Source organism: Lutra lutra, chromosome 12, assembly GCF_902655055.1.
Source record: "Lutra lutra chromosome 12, mLutLut1.2, whole genome shotgun sequence".
NCBI classification, from domain to species: domain Eukaryota; kingdom Metazoa; phylum Chordata; class Mammalia; order Carnivora; family Mustelidae; genus Lutra; species Lutra lutra.
Window position 1 is genome coordinate 8,973,034 of NC_062289.1, and position 21,149 is coordinate 8,994,182.

The 21,149-nt window shown below is 35.2% G+C and overlaps 1 protein-coding gene across 3 annotated transcripts in view; it reads right to left on the minus strand.

The window, feature by feature from the left end:
• The window catches only part of CCDC102B (coiled-coil domain containing 102B), a 203,624-nt gene that overhangs the window by 122,218 nt on the left and 60,257 nt on the right, over positions 1–21,149 (minus strand). The window contains exon 1 of one of the 3 annotated variants that reach the window (XM_047696564.1): positions 18,058–18,138. The exons of 1 other annotated variant lie outside the window; for it this stretch is intronic. In XM_047696564.1, coding sequence (XP_047552520.1) covers positions 18,058–18,131 — 74 coding nt within the window. In that variant the 5' untranslated portion in view covers positions 18,132–18,138. One more of the 3 variants, XM_047696566.1, reaches the window with a different exon arrangement.

Genomic DNA, 21,149 nt, shown 5'->3' on the forward strand with positions numbered 1-21,149 from the left:
TATGTCATATGATAATAGTTATCTGCAGAAAACCTAAAGCAATAATCCTTAATAATATGTTAATGAAAGCTTCCCCCCCAAATGGAAAACAGGAAAGGGGTCCCTGCTATCACTGCCACTCAGTATTATGCAGCAAGTGAGAAGAAAATTAAACAGGAGTAGAAAGGAAGAAATAAAACTATACTGTAACATGCTTATAGTATGTAGTAAAAATTCAAATCAATTCACCAACTATTAGAACCAGTAAGTGAAATTAGTAATGTTATTCAATATAAAGTCAATATACACAATCACATGTATTTCTATGTTCTAGAAACAAATACATATCAAATATAAAATTTTTAAAATAATACCATTTTATAATTGCATTAAATATATCAAAATGGCTAGGGATATCACAGAAGATAGGTAAACATATGTTCTATAATCCACAATACATTATTGAAAGAAACTAAATAATATCTAAATAAATGAAGGGCTATGTCATGATTATGGATTGGAAAGCTTAAGATTAAAAGATGACACTTCCCCAAATCGACCTACAGATTCAATGTAATCCCACTCAAAAACCAAGAAGATTGATTTTGTGGAAACTGGCAAGTCAATTCTAACATTTATTTGGAAATGTCAATAGTGAAAAATGCCAAGAAAATGTTAAAGAAGAACAAAGAGGAATTATATGACTGGATATGAAAACAATATAAAGCTACAATAATTAGAACAATGAAGTTTTGGCACAAGGAAAGACAGACAGACTAACGCAAGAGAACACAGTCCAAATACAGACCCTCATGTCAGTGGTACCTGATTTATGACAGTTCAGTAAGAGAAATTATTTTTCCTTTTTTCAACAAAGGGTGCTAGTCAACCATATATCCATATGGAACTAACTGCTATATCACACCATATAAAAAGTTCACTTCCATTAGAGAACTGACAAAAAAAATTTAATTAAGAAAAATCTCTCATTACCTTATAGAAAGCAAACAGGATAGCAAGCATTAGGGTGAATGTTTGTACACTGAACTTCATTAATAAACTAAGAATTTCTGTTCATGAGAAGATACTGTTCCCAGAATGTAAATGCAAACAACTGTAGGGGAGAAGATCTTGGCCATATGTATACCCACTAAGGATTCCAATCTAGGATGTATAAAGAATTATCAGAAATTTTCAAGAAAAATCTAATATGATTTTTTTAAAAACATGCCAGATATGTTTAAATATACTTCATGAGAGACGATCTTCAGTCACTAAACATATAAAATGTTCTTCTATCATCAGTTATCAAGGGACTTCAATGTAAAGCTACTACCCATAAGAACTTTCAGAGTAGCATTATTCCTAGTAGCTCAAAACTAAAACTGCCCATTTTCCATAAACTAAAAATAGGTACAGAAAGTTCGTTATAGTCACGGATAGAAAACTGCATAACAATAAAAATGGGTGCTCTCGTGCTACAGAGTGATACATCTCAGATGCAGAACGACAAGTAAAAGAAGCTGGTACAAAATGTGCCTTTTGGATGATCCCATTACAACAAGTTCAAAAAGACGCCAAGCTACTCCTCCTGACAGAGATTGATAGCGTTTACCCTTAGTTAGAATAGCTATGACTGGAAGAAGGCCTGAGGGAGGCTTCTAGAATGCTAACAAGGGTCTATTATTTGATCTGGGTGGTGGCTACATGGGTGTGTCCTTTTTAAAAATTCATTGAGCAGCGTATGTTCACAACCTGCTCACTTTACATGAAACCAACACTGATGAGCCTCATCGTTTAGATAATAAGAAAACAGCCAGTTGCCAGGCTGTCTTTCCAAATACTACCTCTACCCAGATTTCTAGCCATCAAGAAGCTTTCGGATTAGGTGGCAGAATACACAGGATACAGGGAATATTATCACAATATATTGTAGTGTGTGCTCTAATGGAAGCACGGGAAAGGCATAGAAGAGGCGAAATTATCCCTCTGCTTGCGGTAGAGAAAAACGTATCAGTGTCTTTGGTCACAGGATGGGGAGAACACCGTGACATGACTAGTTCATGTAGCTCACAGCTGCCAGCAAACTGTAGATCAGCTCTGCTTGAAAGGAAATATGTTCCCTGAAAGGACAATACCTCGCTTAAACGAAATGATTCCCAATTAGTTGTACTGAAATAGTTTGTTTTATTATGCGGATTTTGAATGGGTATAAAACATAAAAATTTCCAGTTAACTCACTGTTTAATTCAACAAAAAGCTTGATGAAATTTGTTCATATAATATACAATTAAAATGGTTTCTTTCTCTAATCATGTCTCTTTAATGCAAGGAAACATAACATAATATACTATTCGATTCATGCTTTACTTATGCAATCACCCAGATTAAATTCTCAGGATGTTTCCTTGTTACATGAAATCAAAGCTTATTAAAAGAGCTACGTTTGGGTTATCAGAATTTCATTACCAAATATCTCTCCTCTTAATGGAAACGAAGGCTTGAGTCTCAGCAAACAAATGGTTTGTAAGGCTCTACCAAATATCTCTCCTCTTAATGGAAACGAAGGCTTGAGTCTCAGCAAACAAATGGTTTGTAAGGCTCTACCAAATATCTCTCCTCTTAATGGAAACGAAGGCTTGAGTCTCAGCAAACAAGTGGTTTGTAAGGCTCTACCAAATATCTCTCCTCTTAATGGAAACGAAGGCTTGAGTCTCAGCAAACAAGTGGTTTGTAAGGCTCTTAACAAGTTTCATGACAAGAGAGCCGATTGCCCTGTTTCCCTTAAACACCCACACACAAAAACTATGATTATGCGCTTGATAATGTCTCCATTCACCATTATCTTTCTTGCATTTATAAAAATGTTTAATTTAGATAGATAACCAACAAGATTATCCGCGCTTGCTTCAAAATAATGAGGACTAAAACAAATTGTAGTGGGGGCGGGCGTGGTAGGAGACAAACCCAACCACTTCTAACTTCTTTGAACATATTTCCATTTTCAAAAATTTGGGACACATAAAAAAAAAAGAATAAAGAAAATTATTTTGTTCTTCAAATGCTTAAATTAAAATGGAAAAAAAGAAAAAAGAAAGTAACTTGATATTTTGGAAGACTAGATTCAAATGTTGAATTCCACTTTTTCATTATGTTTACAAAAGCCAGATCTACTTTTAAATTTCTAACAATCTTTGGCAGCATAAAAGATCTGACCTCAGAGTCTCAAGTCTCCCACTAAGTTCTGTTGCATAAAATCTAGAAAACAAACCCATATTCAAATTTCTACTATGCTTTAAAGTAATCTGCACAACTCAGAAGAACTCTCAAATATCGTAAGTCAATTAAACATTTCATAAAATAAAAAACCTGAAATTTAAAAAAAAGTAACATTTTAAAACAGCAGATATTCCTACAAGTTAAAAAAAAATAAACTGAAGATAGATTTTTTTTTTCCCCTAAACAGTGAATAAGAAAGTATTGATTACTTTGGGACTGTTCTGGCTTAAATAAACTATCATAAGGTAAATAACAGAGCAGGCAAGCACATCTTGTTACTAATAACAGAAGTTAAATTGAATACAGAAACATTTTCTTTCCCATATTGTTATAGCTCAACGTTAGTCAAACATCTCTTAACTATTTACTGCTGCTTTTAGCCATTTTTCCTGATTTTACAATAGCTATTAGCTTTTTGAAGAAAACTTCTGTACTTTCTCTTGTTACTCCAAAAAGTGAGAAGGAAATTGGAAAGAGGGTATCCTGCAAAGGAGGTTGATATAACCTCCCACCAGGTGTGAGATCTTGCAGAAGTCAACTTTTCCAGATGAGTTTTAACAATAAACATGGGGTAATGAGACCACTCCATCAGTTTGCTTTGAGATTGCAATGCTGTAATACGTAAAGAGATCCAGGCACAGTGCTGACATTCGGTAGGGTAACTATTATTTTATGAATCTTTTTACTATATAAGATTCCCTTTCTGCATATCATGAATTTATGACTAAGACTAAAATATAGAATATAAAACCAACGTTCACACTTTTCTTATTACCAGTACCAAGTTTTCGGTGAAGATAGCAGATAATATCCTGACAATCAGCTCTTTAAACAGTTTATTCTATTTTCTATCCCTCCTTTGGGTCATAAAATATCTGCTAAAATGAAATCAAGAAAAAATGAGATTAATACAACTTAGAAAGCAAAGCACTTAAGGAAAAAACAAAGAAGAAGATAGAGGAATGTAAACAAACCCACTTCCAAATTATCTGAAGCAATGAGAACGATGAAATGATACACTGAAATAAACAACTCAAACTGATGTTTCCTTGGTTCCTGTCCAAACAGGATGCACAATTCACATATAAAGGGCTCACATATATTAAAAGCAAGCTGTTCTATTACTCTACTCTGGTCCTGTCATCAACTCTTAGCTTACACTTATAATATATGAGCTACACAGTCTTAAAAAGAACAGATTTTGTGCCTATAAAAGGATGTTGGTGTAGAAACTATTTGAAAACCCGAATACAGTTCAATTTGGTAATATGTGTATGTGTGTGTGTGTGTGTGTGTGTGTGTGTGTGTGTGTATGCACATACGCATGTGTGGGGCTGCTTGTGGTGTCTGAGCATGTAATGGGGGGGGGGGGGAAGATGGCTAACAGTGAGAAAAACGATGTGTCTAAACTAAGTTTCCTGCTCAGTTCGCTCCTTTTTTATCTGTGGCCCCATGCGCTGGTTAATTATCTTATTCTGGATTTATGATATCACACAGTAATTTTAATAATCGTTTCTACCATCAGGCTATGAGCTTCTATGAGCTTCTGCAACTTGCTTTTTTTATCTTTGTGTTCACAGTGACTAGAATATAGAAGATACTCAATTAATGAACCTAGAGGGAACTAGAAGATAGAAGATACTCAATTAATGAATCTGGAGGAAACCAACTGAACCATTCAATTAAAGGAGCTTACAACTGCCAAAATCCATGTGCATGCAATTATGTTTATGCATGTCCAGTGGGCCTTAATAAATTAATCTTATTTTATTCATGTGGAATCCTCAGGTCTGTTGGAAATGCAAAGAGTTATTTGCTGTGTGTGTTTGTGTTTATGTGGAAACAGAAAACGTGAATTTTGCTGCTTCAGGGAGTTTAGGGAAGGCCTCTATTTCTTACTCTCATGAAGATTAACTGGCTTTCCTCCATTTTTTCCTATTAATCAACATCACCACCATCCTCTCAGTTTGTGTAAGCCAAAAATTTAGACTTCCCTTACTGATCCTTCTTCATCACCCCTTATTTCCCATCAATTACCAGGTCCTGTTCATTTCACTGTCAAGGAAGTTTCTAATCTACGGTTACTTTTCTCCTTCTCAGCCACCTGAGTCCAAACATAGCCCCCTCACTCAGGTTACTGGAAAAGAGTACCAGCAGTTCTCCCTTCCAATACTGTTCACCACTCACCAACTGCAGAGATATTTTTGTATTTTTAATCTGATTATTTCATCTTTGCTGAAAACCTCAATGTGCTTTCCTGCTATTCTCAGGATCAAATTCAGAACCCTTACTGGAGTGACACCAGCCTTACCTGCTGGTCTCCCTTCTTCTTTCCACTCCAGACTCTCCAAGCTTCCTGTTCTTGCATACCTGGAGATTGCACTTCTTATTCTAGCCAGGCTTTTAGTCCTGGATTACCAAAATAATTCAGCTTTCTTTGGGTATCAAGGCTCTATTCTTATATTAATTCTTCAGAGAGAATATTTCTTTCACAAAAAATGCAGAAGTTCCAATTTGAACTAAACATGTATGTTCTGTATTTTAAAAATAGATAATTCTTAAATATTCACTAAATTCTAGATTTCTTTTTCTTCCTCTTGAGTAATTCAAAGTATCAACCTACTCAATTAATACTCAACATATAACAGATATAATTTATGCTATTCATATATTTAACCCTAACATACAAAGGAGCTACTCAAATTCATTACTATGTTTTTTCAAATGCTTTCCTATTCCTTAAAATGAACCACCACAGACAGTTGTTTTCTACTGCTTTATAACATCCATCATCAAGAGATCACATAGAGTCACAATTTCTACATGATGATAAAGCTCAGAGAACATAAAAGGGAAATATCTTCTGAAATAAATCATTTGGTCAACATTTAAAATTTGTCACAAAATACATTTTTAAAAAACTTAACACTTTTCATAAATTAGAACAAAGACTACTTGACATATTAATGTGATGTGGATTTTGAATCTTTTTAAATAAAATGATTCAAATATATTTTCTTATTAAAATACTTATTATTAAAATACTTCCTGGAGTGCCTGGGTGGCTCAGTCAGTTGGGTGGCCAACTCTTGATTTTGGCTCAAGTCCTGATCCCATGACCTGATACCCCTGTGGGACTGAGACCCTAGTGGGGCTCTACGCTCAGCAGGGAGTCTGTTTGAGGATTCTCTCCCTTTCCCTCTGCCCCTCCCCCAGCTTGCATGCTTATTCTCTTTCTCTCTAAATAAATACATAAATCTTAAAAATAAATAAATAAATAAATAAATAAATAAAATACTGGAACTTCCTAATAGAGATAGGAAAAGCTAATTTTCCTTTCTGTAAACTCAACCAGGACTTACAACATTTGCAATCTCCTTATTTGCAACAATAGAGTGTTTAACAATAAAATAAACAATAAAATTGCACTGATAATGCAATAATGAAAATCTAACACTCTAAGTATATTTATGCTTCTACTTCATGGGAGTTCTACTGTGTTCTGTGTCAGCAGGAAAATCTACCACATTTCCAACCCGGGTAACAAAAGATACCCACATTTGGTGACTGTGTCATCTTCCGATTTAAGTGAACACGCTCAGTGCTTTAAATCCGAATCAGTCTGGTATTTGTCTCCTCTAGCTCCAGACAGTCACTCTTTGAACTCAGCTTTTCTCCTTCCCATGAGAGGCAGACTGCTGTCCTTCATGCTTCACAGAACACCAAGATCATCACCTGTCATCCCTGCTCTCTCTCCTGTTCCAAACTTCCACAAAGCCTTCTACCTTTCAATCACTTAATCACCTGGCTATCCCTTTCAAAACTCCTGTGCCTCCCCCTAAATCACTATCTTTCTTAAAGTTTACATTGTACCAATTCTAGTAAGAAAACTGTTTTCTTGATATTTTCCATGGAAGTTCTGTATGATTTTATATTCAGACTTCCTAATTAAGAAAATTCTTCAAAATAGAGTCCCTCTCTCAAAAAAAAAAAAAAAAAAAGAAAAGAAAGAAAGAAAGAAAGAAAGAAAAGAAAAGAAACAAAACAATGAATCTTGGAACACTGAAAAAAATTAAATAAAATTAAATTAAGACATTAAAAAAAAAAAAGAAGAAGAAGAAAAGAAAAGAAAAATCACTAAATTTACCAATACCCAGAGAATACCCTGGAAGCATTCAGGAAGCATTCAAAAGCAATGCAGACTACGAAACTAACATTAAAGACTTTATTTTCTAGATTGTTAAGGCAGATTGGGAGAAAATTTTTTTTTCTGATATTCTAGAACCGTGAATCAAATACTTGGGGTTTTTTGTTATTGCATTTTATTTATTTAATTTTTTAAGATTTTATTTATCTATTTGACAGAGAAAGAGACAGGGAGCACAAGCAAGGGGAGGAGCAGAGGGAGAGGGAGAAGCATGTGCTCCCCTGAGCAGTGAACACAACTCGGGGATCCATCCCTGGGCCTGAGCAGAAGGCAGAAATTTAACAGACTGTCACCCAGGAGCCCCTGCATTTTTATTTTAATCAGATGGAAGTCATATGTGTGATGCATAGTGACATTGTGAATGGGGGTTTACCACCCGCTGAGTGTGTTTATGCAAATGACTGTCCATTTATGAAAGTTCTTCACTGAGGTTTACAAATAACTTCCTTAGTTGATAAAACAAAGGTAGAGCTAAGAAATCCATGTGAAAAACACTGCTTACTAACTCTACAAATTTTTGGCCCTATTCGGTTTTTTTGTTGTTGTTGTTTAAACCAGCATCCCTTTACATAATGCCCCCTATTCAAAGATGAACACTCTTGCAAACCTCCCTGTCACTCTACATTGGACTGAAAAATTGTTATACAAACTCAAATTCACATAATCAAAAGCGAGCAGGGGGTAATTATGCAAGTTTAAAAGATAAACTGGGGCATATTAAACATTTTAAGAATTTGAAAAAAAAAACTTGACTCAAATTGGGACAGCTCTAAACTAGAAGTGGTTTGGAGTTCTTTACTCATAGGAGCTCAGGGAAAGGCTTTTGCAGATAAAAGGCAGAAGCAATGTAAGGAAATTAATGATTGATTATAGCTTAAAGCCTAGTTGGCTGTTTGTGATTGGCTGATCTTTGGTTTCAATCTCTTTAACCTTACAGCTTAGATTTTGGTTTGTTTATGTAGGTCACCATAGCATTAGAGTGACATCAGTCTAATGACCTCTTTGTTTAATTAATTTAACAAGAGTAGTTTTAATTGTTTAAAAGTACCCATATTTATTTCAATTTTCAGCCACTTTAGGGTTTTAAAATCTTTTCAGCAACTCATGTGAAACAAAGGCAAAATAAAAGACAAAACCATGAAATGCATATATAACAGTGTGTTTTGATAATCACTTTATTAAAACAACACATATGTGTATATAATAATGTCGATTCATTTCTGCATGCTCCTAACATAGACTAAGGATAAACATTTCTTAGCTTTTGAGCTTTGATGCATTCCATGGACAAGTATTTACTGAATTTCTCCTGTGTGTCAGGCACACTGTTCTAGGGCTCTGAAGGTACATTAGGAAATAAATGGATTTAAATGTCTGTTCTCAGAGTGCCTGAGTGGCTCTATCCGTTAAGCATCCAACTCTTGATTTTGGCTCAGGTCATTATCTCAGGGTCATCAAGCCCTGTAGTGGGCACTGTGCTGAGCTTGGAGCCTGCTCAAGATACTCTCTCCTTCTCCCTCAGCCCCTCTCTGCTAGCACTCTCTCTCTTTAAACAAAAAATAAATAAATAAAATCTTTAAAAATAAATATATAAATGTTCTCATGGAACTTAGATTGTGATTATATGTGAAATCTGACTCACAGAAACTCAAGCATATATTAGGTTTTTTCCTTCAAAGATTCACTTGCAGCAAATTATCAAGATGTTTTCACATCTTAAAATGGAACCAAAATTTTGCTATGAAAGAATCCAAAGAAATTATTTTGAACATGTTGGAAGAACTGGATACAACAGAACTGCATAAACTCTAACACAAACTAACCCAGTTTTTGGAGTTTAATCACATATTCCTGATTAATCTTCCAAATATAAATATTTACACATGTTCAACTCTTCTTTTATGAAGGAACTCTGGGCTGAGAATGAACTGAACTTTCTAAAAGTTCTCCAAAATATTTTAAACAGGAAACCAGCTGCCTCCACCCACCCATGGCAATGTATTCAAAGTGTCATACCGCAGGAGCTCATTTAAGTCCTTGAATTCTCCAAATTTCTGCAGGTCAGACTTAGTCCTTGAATTATAAGTCGTTATGAATGTGATTGCAGAGCAAGTTGAAAAAACAAAATTATTAGTGAATATGGACTTACCCAAGGTTCATAATTATGTTTTTTTCTTATAATATATGATTAATCTATTTTGAAATCACAAGGCTATCTACCTCTGAATAGGAACAGCATACGTTCCAGAAAGTATATCGTATCTCTTGTGACATAAATGGAAAAAATACAAAACAGATATGTAAAGTTGACTTTGTATATAATTAAAACATAGCCATTTACAGTACTACCTTCCCATAAACCAATTATTTTCTCTTGGTAAGGAAGATACTAATACTCAGAAAAAATGAAATAAAATAATATAAAAAAGCAAAGGAGAAACAATGGAATTGTTTGAAACTGAATGCTTTTTTGTTATAACAAAAACAGAAATGGTAATATATACATATTTATGACTACAAATTATCAGAAGAGCAATTGATAATACATTGGTGTTTAGAGAAAAGGTTGACTTTTTATCCTAGTTACTTGCATGAGATTATAGTCTCGTTACATCTCTATGGACTCTCCTAAGATTAAATTGATATCAATTATATATTTTGTAAAATAGAACAAGTGATTAGCTTTCAGATATATTATCTGGAGGAAAATACCTTCTCCAGAAAAAAAAAAAAATCTGGTAGTTGTATAATACTTTAGTTACCTCTTAAACTAATGAAACCCAAAATCTTGATTTCACTGGGAAAATTTCATGTATTATCTTAAAACATGAAACATCAAAAAGTGTTAATGTTAGATTTTGATTTGAAGAACACTTACTATAACAGTTACTATACATGCTAATGAAACATTTTCCTGTTCATGCATTCTCCATTTTAGCCAAAATGTCTTTGTACTCTGTTTAGATACAGAGTCTCCAATCATCTTTTTTTTTTTTTTTTAAGATTTTATTTATTTTGGAGGGCACCTGGGTGGCTCAGTCCATTAAGCATCTGCCTTTGGTTCAGGTTATGATCCCAAACGCCTAGGATCAAGTCCCGCATAGAGATCCTTACTCAATAGGGAGTATGCTTCTCCCTCTGCTCCTCCCCCCGCCAGCTTGTGTGCTCTCTAATAAATAAAAATCTTTTAAAGATTTTTTTTTTTTTTTTTTTGAGAGAGAGAGAGAGAGCATGAGCAGTGGGGAGAAGCAGAGGGAGAGGGAGAAGCAGACTCCCTGCTGAGCAGGGATCCTGATGTGGGACTTAATCCAAGGACCCTGGGATCATGACCTGAACCAAAAGTGGGCGCTTAACTGACTTGAGTCACCCAGGCACCCCACCAATCATCTTTTTAAGTGTTGATACTTTGGGTTTTTGTCCTTTGGCATGAAAGAAAGTAACGCTAAAGAGAAAAGCAATTTAAGTATAAAGCAGAGTTCTTTCCTAGCAAATTGCTAATGGATCTGAAATCAGTTTTCACCTCTTTGTAATGCAGGCATAGTGTTTTACTCCCTTAGTAAAGACCAGAAACTGGATTAAAAATGCCAAAACAACAGGAAGTGAATAGCCAGTGTTTACATTTCTCAAGAGATCTGAATTTCCAGTCCCTAAAATAAAAAATGTAAGACATGTGCAAGGAGAACTGAAAAAAGCTGAAGACCAGATTAAACTCCTCTATTTCTGAAAAGGTGCTATTTTTTTATTTACCCTCCCAGTCATATAAATATTTCAACTCTTTCTCAAATAATCCCTATAATGCCACAGTTTTAAATCTTCCTCTGAACCTCTATTTTTACTTTTTTCTATCTCTCTGCTCTACCAGATTTGGATCTTTCATTTAATTTATTTAAAAAAGAAAAAAAAAACTCTAAGAAATGTGTGGAATCCTAGAATTGGGTTGATCATTTTCATTACTGCTTATTTTTCACAGTAATTAGATTTTCTTAAATGATAGCAAAGGGAGAATATATTCATACCAGTAATTTCCAGATGTCACCGTATTTTACATACTGCTCAGAATCAATATAACATAAATACATCAACATAACCGTCATCAGAATGGTAGAGCGGAAATCAGAGAACACTGGATTCAGAATCAGAAAACCTGGGGTAAATCTGTTTCTTAGAATGGTCACTTGAACACATATCTTCATTTACAACGAGAAGATAAATCTAATGCCTTCAACATGACCTAGACTTGCTGAGAGAGCACTGAGCAATTGTTTCTATTCAGAAGTACTATAGCCTGTGCTGTCTAATAGGTCAGTCACAAGCCTGATGGATCGAGCAAACTTTTGAAGTGAAGGTAGTCTGAACTGAGATGCACTCTAAGTCTAAATTAGGGACAGTGTGGAAAATAAAAATGTAGACTATCTCATTAATTTTATATTAATTATATTTTAAGATTTTAATAAAGATACTAAGTAAAAAATATTATTCAAATCAATGTCACATTTGTTTTAATTTTAATTTAAAAAATTTTTTTTCTTTTTCCTGAAGATTTTATTCATTTATTTGACAGAGAGAGAGAGATCACAAGTAGGCAGAGAGGCAGGTAGAGACAGAGGAGGAAGCAGGCTCCCTGATGAGCAGAGTCCAATGCTGGGCTAGATCCCAGGACCCTGAGATCATGATCTAAGCCAAAGCCAGAGGCTTAACCCACTGAGCCACATAAGCACCCCTATTTTTTAATTTTTAAAATGTACCTTTAAATTGCAAATGTTGCTTGAGTTCTATTTCTGTTGGACACCTCCACTCTAGAACATCCAAAAGAAATTTAAGTGTTTTTCAAAGAGAATTTTACAGAAATAGAAAACTTTGTTTTAATTTTTCCAAACGTGTTCAGTGTGTTCTCACCAAATTTCTCCCTATCTTAGAGAGGCTTCCTATCTATGCTTCAAATGAAGATGACTGCTAATAAATTTAAAAATATATGTTTAAAAAATGCATTCTCTTGATAATTTAAACACACATCAGAGCTATGGCTGCCATTCAAATATAAACGAACAGGACATTTTCATTCTCTGCCACTTGGTCACATAATGAAGGAGCTGCAGTAGTCACATCCAAGTAAAATGGGCATTATTTGAAACACTGGATAGGACTGTTCAACATTCTCATCTAAGCTTTAAAAGAAACCCCATTTGTTTGAAGCTGTTTAGACAGCAGGGGCTTTTAGACAAAAATAATTATTACATACTAAAATATATATAGTTGTTAAAATATCAGTTTTATTATGAACTAAAGCCCAAGAATAATATTATTGATTCATGTTTCTGAACATCATTAATAACTATAACTAAATTTTTATTCAAAACATTGGCAAAATAATAACTATCTAGAAAAATCATGAGTTTACAATTTGTTAGATGTAAAAAATTCTGTCTATACCTTATCCTTTCCTGAAGATTCTTCTATCATACAGTACTCTGTAAGATCAACCAAAACATCATTAAAAATAGCAAGGACAACATAGGGGATATAATCAATAATACCGTAATACACTTATCATGGTGAGCGTTTCAAAGGGTATAGAATTGTTGAATCAGTATGTTCTGTACCTGAACCTAATTTAATATTATATGTCAACTATGCTTTAGTTAAAAAATTTTAAGTTGGTAACTGTATGAGGTGATGGATATGTTAAAAAAGTAGCAAGAAGGTAAGTGGATGAAATTATTAACAAAATTAGAGTCTCAGTATGGGAATGGGTATTAAAATTAGTGTTTAGTTGTGGATATTTATCTTCTGCCATAATAAAATCCATACATAAAATATTGTGTTTTTCCATGTATTTTGTAACAGGAGTAGTTTTTCACACTTAAATAAATTTTTAAAAAATTATTAATAAAACATAAGATGTATCTAGTAAAACCAATTATGGTACTAATTGGTTAGGTAATGGAATGTTTTCAGGGATGAAACACTAATTTAATGTCCAAAATATTTTCACATGCAATATCCTTACAATATTCTCATCTCTCAGTTCCTATTAATTCCAATGGTTTTACCTCACCCACCTACTGGCTGGTATACAGCCTAGGCACTATTACCATACTAGCATTTCTTCCCATTTCAATGTTAAGCACCTTTCTGATTACCTTCTCCTATTGTCCTGAAAATTCTCTTCTTTGACTCAACTTGGATGTCCTATTAATTGACCCCATTACCTTCTATTTACCACCTACTTCATATCAACATTGCCCTCCCTTTTCCAAGCTCCATTACTAACAAATTACCCTCAGTTAGAATGGTATTCTCTTAACCTTACTTGTCTAGAAAACTCCAATTCTGGTTGGCATCCAACTATCTGCCTGCTCTACAAATGCATCTGAGCACCTGCTAATACTCTGAGAAAACACTGCTCGGTTTCAGGTCTCACTTCAGTTGTTCTTGACTCTGAATATCAAATAAGCCCTTAGTACTGCCAACTCAACCCTACTACATTTCCCCTATCAATTGACTTTCCCCTTCTCATCCGTGCCCATAAGGTCAAACTTCCCATTTGTATGTTCCATCTGAATCCCCTCTAACTAAGAGACTTTGCTCCTGCAAATACAAACACAGTCCTCTCTGTCCTACCTAACCAAATTAAACTCTCTCCTAAATCATTCTCATCAGCAAATGGACATGCTATAATATGGCCTGAAAAACAGAAATCATCTTGATCCCCATACAGGGGCCATGACTTTTATCTGGCATTTTTTTAAGTAAAAATCTTTAGAAGGTATTTTCACCCATCTCATTCTCTCTTGAACTCATTCTATCAGTTTTCAAGCCTAGATCTCTACAAAAACAGGAAATCAATGACTTCTGTATTGCAAAATCTAATTAACAGTTAAGTCCTATTTTCCTTGACCAATCAGCAGCATATTATATAACTGACCATTTCATCTTTCCAGACTCATTTACTTAGCTTCTGGAAGACTCCTCTCTCCCGGTTCCCTCCTACCTCACTGAGTACTGCTCCTCATTCTGCCCTGGTGGGTCTGCCTCTGATGTGGAAGTGCTCTAGCACTAATATTTTTTTTTGGGGGGTGGGGGAGCCTTAATTCTACAAATGTGAAGACAAGGATTATAAGATACCATTTGTAAGCTCTGCAATGAACATGTTTTTTACTCAAAGGGGTTCTTCTATTTTCAGCTATCAAAAATTGCTTCTATCAGTTTTTAATATCAAATATCTTTTCATCTTTTCTATATATAACAGTAACTCTTAGCAAATATCATCATACATAAATCACCCAGATATTTACTTATATGAAAATATCAGTAATCTGCAAAGCTATGACTTTAATGGAATGGCACTGAGCACAACCTACCTTTTCTTTGATGGGCTGCTTCCCTCCAATAAGAAGCCCAGTTTCCCTTTAGTACACTTGATAACAATTGTGCACCTACAGCTGACCAGGTCACTGAGGACCAAACTGAGGACCAGGCCCTGAGTATGCAAAAGGCCGTCTATAAAATCATGGAATACAGCCTAGACCTGTTTAATTAAAATGAAATGTCTTAAAGTCAGTGATGACAGTATTTGAACTGACAAATGTACTTAGTGTTTTAGTAATGACAATTTAAAGGAATGGATCTTTACATTTCAACTATCTTCATCTGTTTGGGCATATGGCAAAAAAGGCCAGTAAAACCTACTTAAATGGCAATAAACTTGCAAAATAGTAGATAGTACATTTGTCAAATGATAGCATAGACACTATTTATATATATATATATATATATATATATATATATATACATGTATATAATTATACATTTTTTATAAAACACCTATTTAGAGAAAAGTAAAATATGTTTAAGGTTAGATATCGGAGTAAAAATGTTAATAGGGTTTATTCTTTTTACTACAGACATACTGCACTCCACATTATCTATTAGCAACATAAATTTTATATATATTCTTCACCCATTCAAATAAAACTTACATGATACTTTTCTTTGATAACAGTTGAGTCTTCCCATAATTTTAAGGAGGTGTGGTCACTAAGCATTCATTCATATCACACATCAAAAAGAAATGAAAGAGTCCCAATGTGTTCCCAGTATCAATTCCAGTGACTGCATGCATTTTTTTATGAATACGTGATATCTGATGAAAATCAGTGGTTAAATTTCCTCTGAGAAATCAAAAGACATCTTTGAATACAACGTTCAAGAAAATAAGAGAGGAAAGCATGAATTGAATGTGAGAACAGCCAATTTAAATATAAAAACTGCTTATTTTCAATTTCTTCATTCTATTCCCACAGGTAAGAATGGGTCACCTGAGAGAACTGGGATTAGCTCCCGTTTACAATGCTGTCTCACTGCCTCTTCCCTGCACTCTATTACCCCAATGCCGTCCCAAACCACTCTGCTTAACTTCTGCCAGACTTACATTCCTAAAATACCAGTGGAGTGGAGTGGAAATAGCTCTGGAGCCAGAAAGACATTATTTGGAATCTTTGCTCCAGAACTTAGTCTATCTGTGGCTTTAGAGAAATCATTTAACATTTCTGAACATCGAATTTCTTCAAGTGTAAAATGAAGATATGTAAAATGAAGTTCATTCTATTCTGCAACTATCAAAATTATAGATAAGTATGTAAATTATCTTACACATAGGAAATGCTATTATTTGCTGGCAGTGCGGTGGTGGTGATGATAATGACGACGATGACAAACCAAAGAGGAATAAGTGCTCCCCATCGCTTCAGAAATGCCCAACTGCCCCCATTGTACAATATATAGGGAAAAAATTACTCTGTGTATTCAGAGTATATAGTTTTGCACCTCACAACTTTGTCTCACTCTTGAGCACAATGTCTGCTACTCACAGTGGTGCATTTCTTTTCTTCTCCAGTGAGGCTCACCCCTCACCTTCCTTGTTTCATATTAATTTATGCCTCAAAACTCTGCTTCAACTATTACTGCGAAGTAGAATGGTCTTTTTGCTTTTTAACAACTATCTAAATTCTACTGATTTTTCAAGACTCAGCTCAGGAAGCTGGACTTTTCTTTCAAGGCTTCTATGAAATCTTGCTAAAAAGAGGATTTTTGAAGGTCTTGCCATTATAGAAAATTTCAATTAACTTTGCAGTATCAACCCAGGAGAAATGGTATTTCTCCAAAGAGAAGTTGTCCTTATATCATTTTTAATTTTAAAGAATCACTGTCATTATATTTGTGGCTCTAGTAATTAGAGGAAACGCTCATAAATTTCAAGGTCACAACTGTAGCAAAGCACCAAGAAGCTATCTATGTCCCAGTGATCAAGCAATTACTGAATCCAACAAAAACATGAAAAATGCAAAAGAGAGACCATTATATGATCTGTCATTTTACAAGAAAACTAATTTTTTTTTAAGTTTTGGGGGAAAAAGCAATTCACATAAAGCATTTTTCTGAATGTCATGCAAATAGATTTATTGATACCTTAAATCAATTTTGCAAAATCACAGAAAAATTACACAGATATTGTATCTCTAGCTTTTAAAGCTTCCTTTTCAATCTAATGGTTATGTAAAAATGTGGATAAATGTCAGAATTCAGGAATATTTAATGCATATGCAAGGATATTCAACAAAAAAATGACGAAAAGCAAGGCATTTAATCAACAGTTTTAACAAAACCCAATTCCACAAAAGTATTAGCAAAAGTATATTTGCATGATTTCAGGAAACAGAGAACTAGTCTTGGTATAAATGAGCATATCAAGAAATATCATTGTGTATTTCAACTGCATAAGTTACTTACATGTGTCTGTTTTTAAATATCTTTATTATATTTCTATTCAATAGACATACCCACTCAACATTCATTTTATAATTTATCTTTGTGGAAAACATTAACAAATATTTCCCAATGGTTTCCAGAGATCTTTTTTTTCCCTTTTAGTTCTATAATTACTTTCCATATAAAGATCCATTTCTTTTTTATTATCTACAGGATTTTATTATTTGATTCTATGGCCCTATTTCCTCCATACTACCCAGGTAACTTATATAAGGAAATCAATATTAGTCCTAAGTTTGAAATATACTTTTCTGTTAACAATAACAGGAATTCAGCATGAGGCTATCCATCAAAATGAAAATAACTCTGAATGCATGAGACATAAATATGAGGGTTCGCATAACAGTTCTATATTTTTAAAAAATTCTAAGGATATAGATTACTTCAAACATATTGACTAACTCGTATTCACTTGGAACTACAAAACAAAGTTTTAATATCAACATAATCTATGAATGTCTAAATTTAGAGTTGAAATTCTTACCTGAGTTTTGCTTAGTATAGTTATTTTTTAAAAACAGGAGAAGTATGGCAAGCTGTCAGGATAAATAATACCAACAGTGGAAAATGGAAGAAAGAGGGAAGGAATCAAGTCCACTTTAAGAAGAAACTCCAAATCCCTCTGTTTCCCAGACCTACAGTAGTTTTGTTCTGCATCTTATAAGCAACTGTCTTTTTCTTTGCTCCGAGAATACCACATGCTCTGCTCCAGCAGGAAAATATAATAATTAAATAGAAAACCACAAGGTTATTAGGCATCTTACCCTCTGGGCTTGCTGGGCTGCTCCAGCGGCTCAGTGTTACAGGACACATGTGTAAACAACAGAATTTCCTGCATCCTTTTCTCATCTGTATAGCTCTGGGGTCCTGGCCAACAGGATTATTTCCAGCATTAAGGCCCCTCCACACTAACTCGAAAAAGATTCCCATTGGTTGTGAGGTTTTATCAAAACCAATACCACAACACCCTCTTTGGATCACAAGTGAGTGAACCAAAATGAAATCACTTTAATGTTCCCTAACTAAGTACGCTATACAAAGCTTTCTACCCAACGCCAACCATTTTAAACCATGTACTGTGAGTGAAAAAGGAAGAAAATAACCATCCCTTCATCCACAAGTATTTAACATATAAATTTAACATATAAATTTAACATGTAAATTTAATAGCGATAGATGTAACTTGTAATATTAATAGAGAAAACTCAAATGGTGAAGGAAAAAAAAAACAAAGTACCTATCTGCAAGACTTAGAGATTATACTACAGATCACAGGAGCAATAGGAAATACCATTGGTTCAATGTGATTTTTAGTAGACTGGCAAAAAAAGAATACTTAATAAAATATTTGAGCAAGCAAATCATGATACAAAAACGGAATATCAAAGCCCTGGATTTCAGCCATGTGGCAGGAATTGGGAGCTCCATCTCCAGAGGGCCCGCCCCCCAGGGAGAATTCACTGGCCCCTGGGGTGAGGGAGGAAGGGAGTGACCTTCAGTGACAGGACACAGCTGTCAGGAAGCTCTGACAAAGGGGTGGCAGCAGACCACATAAAAGAGAGCTTCTCTGGTTGATACTACCAGCACTGAATGTCCAAAGAAAGAGGCAAGGACAGAAGAAACACAATCAGCATGTTCTTATAAACAGCATGAACACAGCATTTGGAGTTAGAGTTAACGTCTGTAAGTCATTTTACTCTTCTCCCCTCCTTAATTTGGATGATCATTCTTAGCTGATAACATATTTGCCACCTATTTCCAGTTAACAGCATCCTCTTCCTCTTACCTCCCAATGCAACAGAGAGTGACCATTCTCCCACAGAATGGGAACCAACCCACTGAGCTCGGATTTCCCTTCCCAGGTTTTTTTGGGCGGGGGAGATGTGCTCAATCGCCATTCTCTCTCCTCTTCCTCTGAACTCTGTTCTGTCTGGAATTCCCCATTGGATTTTAAACATTGCCAAGGCTTTAGTCAATTTCACTTATGTCTGTGTATTTCCCTATCAATTCGGTCATTTTCATTTGTAGGTACAATTTGCCTCCATTTCATGGTCAGGTGACTAAAAGATTTCTTTCCAACCAAAAACTCCATTTAATTTGCCACCTACTCCTTTTAAAGCACAAAAATGACTCTCTGCAAACACACGTGCTTGTGTGCGTGCGCGCGCGCACACACACACACACACGGACTCACACAACATGCATATTTTGGTTTTTCAATAGTTTATATACTCCTCTAAGCTCTCATTCTGCTTGTCATCGCACCCATTGATGCCACTGTTCATAGCTCTGGGACACGGAGGCTCTCTTCTCTGTCTTGGCACAACACTCTCCTGGCCTTCCTCTTGAACTTTCTCGCTGGTTCTCCCCAGTCTCTTTGGTGGTGCTTCTTTTCTCCCCATCCCTCCATGTACAACAGGTATATTCCCTTGTAAATCAACTATCTCTCTGGATAATGTCATCCATTCTCATGGTTTGAATTACCATTTTTCTTTTCAGACAACTTCCACATAGCTACGTTTGGATTCAATCCCCTCTGAGTCTCTGACACTAATATGCATCAACACACTAGACCCTGCCACTAGAAAATATGACAGATATGTCATCAACATATTTAAAACTGAAATAATCTTCTCTCCATGGATTCACTGCATTGTTTCTCTCAATAATGCCAACTCAGTCTTGCAGTTTGCTAAAGAAAAACCCTGGAAGTCATCTCTGACTCCTAGTCTATATCCAAGCCAGTACCAGTTCCTTTTGACTTTACTTCAGTAATATGCCCAGTCCTCTCCTTTCCACAGCCACATCCTGGGTCAAGCAGCCATCATAATCTGTCTGGATTGCTACAATTGTCCTAAATTATTCATCTGTTCCCAAACTTGTTCCTCTCCATATTTAGCAGAGTTACAGTCGTCTATTCTTAGTACTTATGCTACTTGAATCTTGAAAGACTTTTAACCCTCTTATCAAATCTGTACAATACGTTTGTCAAATGAAACTTTTCTGGATTACTTTTTCTGTCCTTGTTGACTATACCATGTCTTTATATCCTCCCTCCCTTTATTAGCTTACTCTCCTTTAAAGTGGAGTACTTCCAAGGGATTACCACTGGTCCTATTCTCATTCCACATCCTCTGTCTGGGTGATCACATCTGTTTTTGTGGCTTCTTTGTCTACACATATCATTGTGGGGTGAACTGTGTCCTCTGAAAAGATATGTTGAATGAAGTCCTCTCCCCCAACCGCTGTGAATGTGACCTTATTTGTAAATAGGGTCTTTGCAGATGTAATCCACCTAAAATGAGGTCAACTGAATGAGGGAGGGTGGGCCCTAGTCCAATGAATGACTGGTGTCCTTATAAAGAGAGATGAATTTAGATATGGGCACCCATGGGCAAACTCCATGAGAAGACACTGGCGGAGACCAGAGTGATGCTCCTACAAGCCAAGGATTATTGGCAACTACCAGAATCTAGAAAGAGTCAAGGAAGGACCCTCCCCTAGAGCCTTTAGAGAGAGTATGGCTTTGCTGACACCTGGGTTTTGTACTTTTATCACCCAGAACTGGGAGATAATAAATATCTATTGTTTTAAGCCACCAGGTTTTGTTATGGTAGCCCTAGAAATGACACTAATATACATTTAATTCCCAAATACATATGGTCAGTCTATAACCATTTATCAAGCTTGAGATCCAGATCTCTTACAGTCTAATGAGAACGGGCACTAAGAGCCATTTAAATCCCTCAGTAATTCCCAAACAGCAAATCTCTTACATTTCTTCCAAACCTCTCCTGTGTCTTGTATTCTCGATCTTAAATAATGATGCTGCCACCCATGCAGTCTGTCAAGCTAG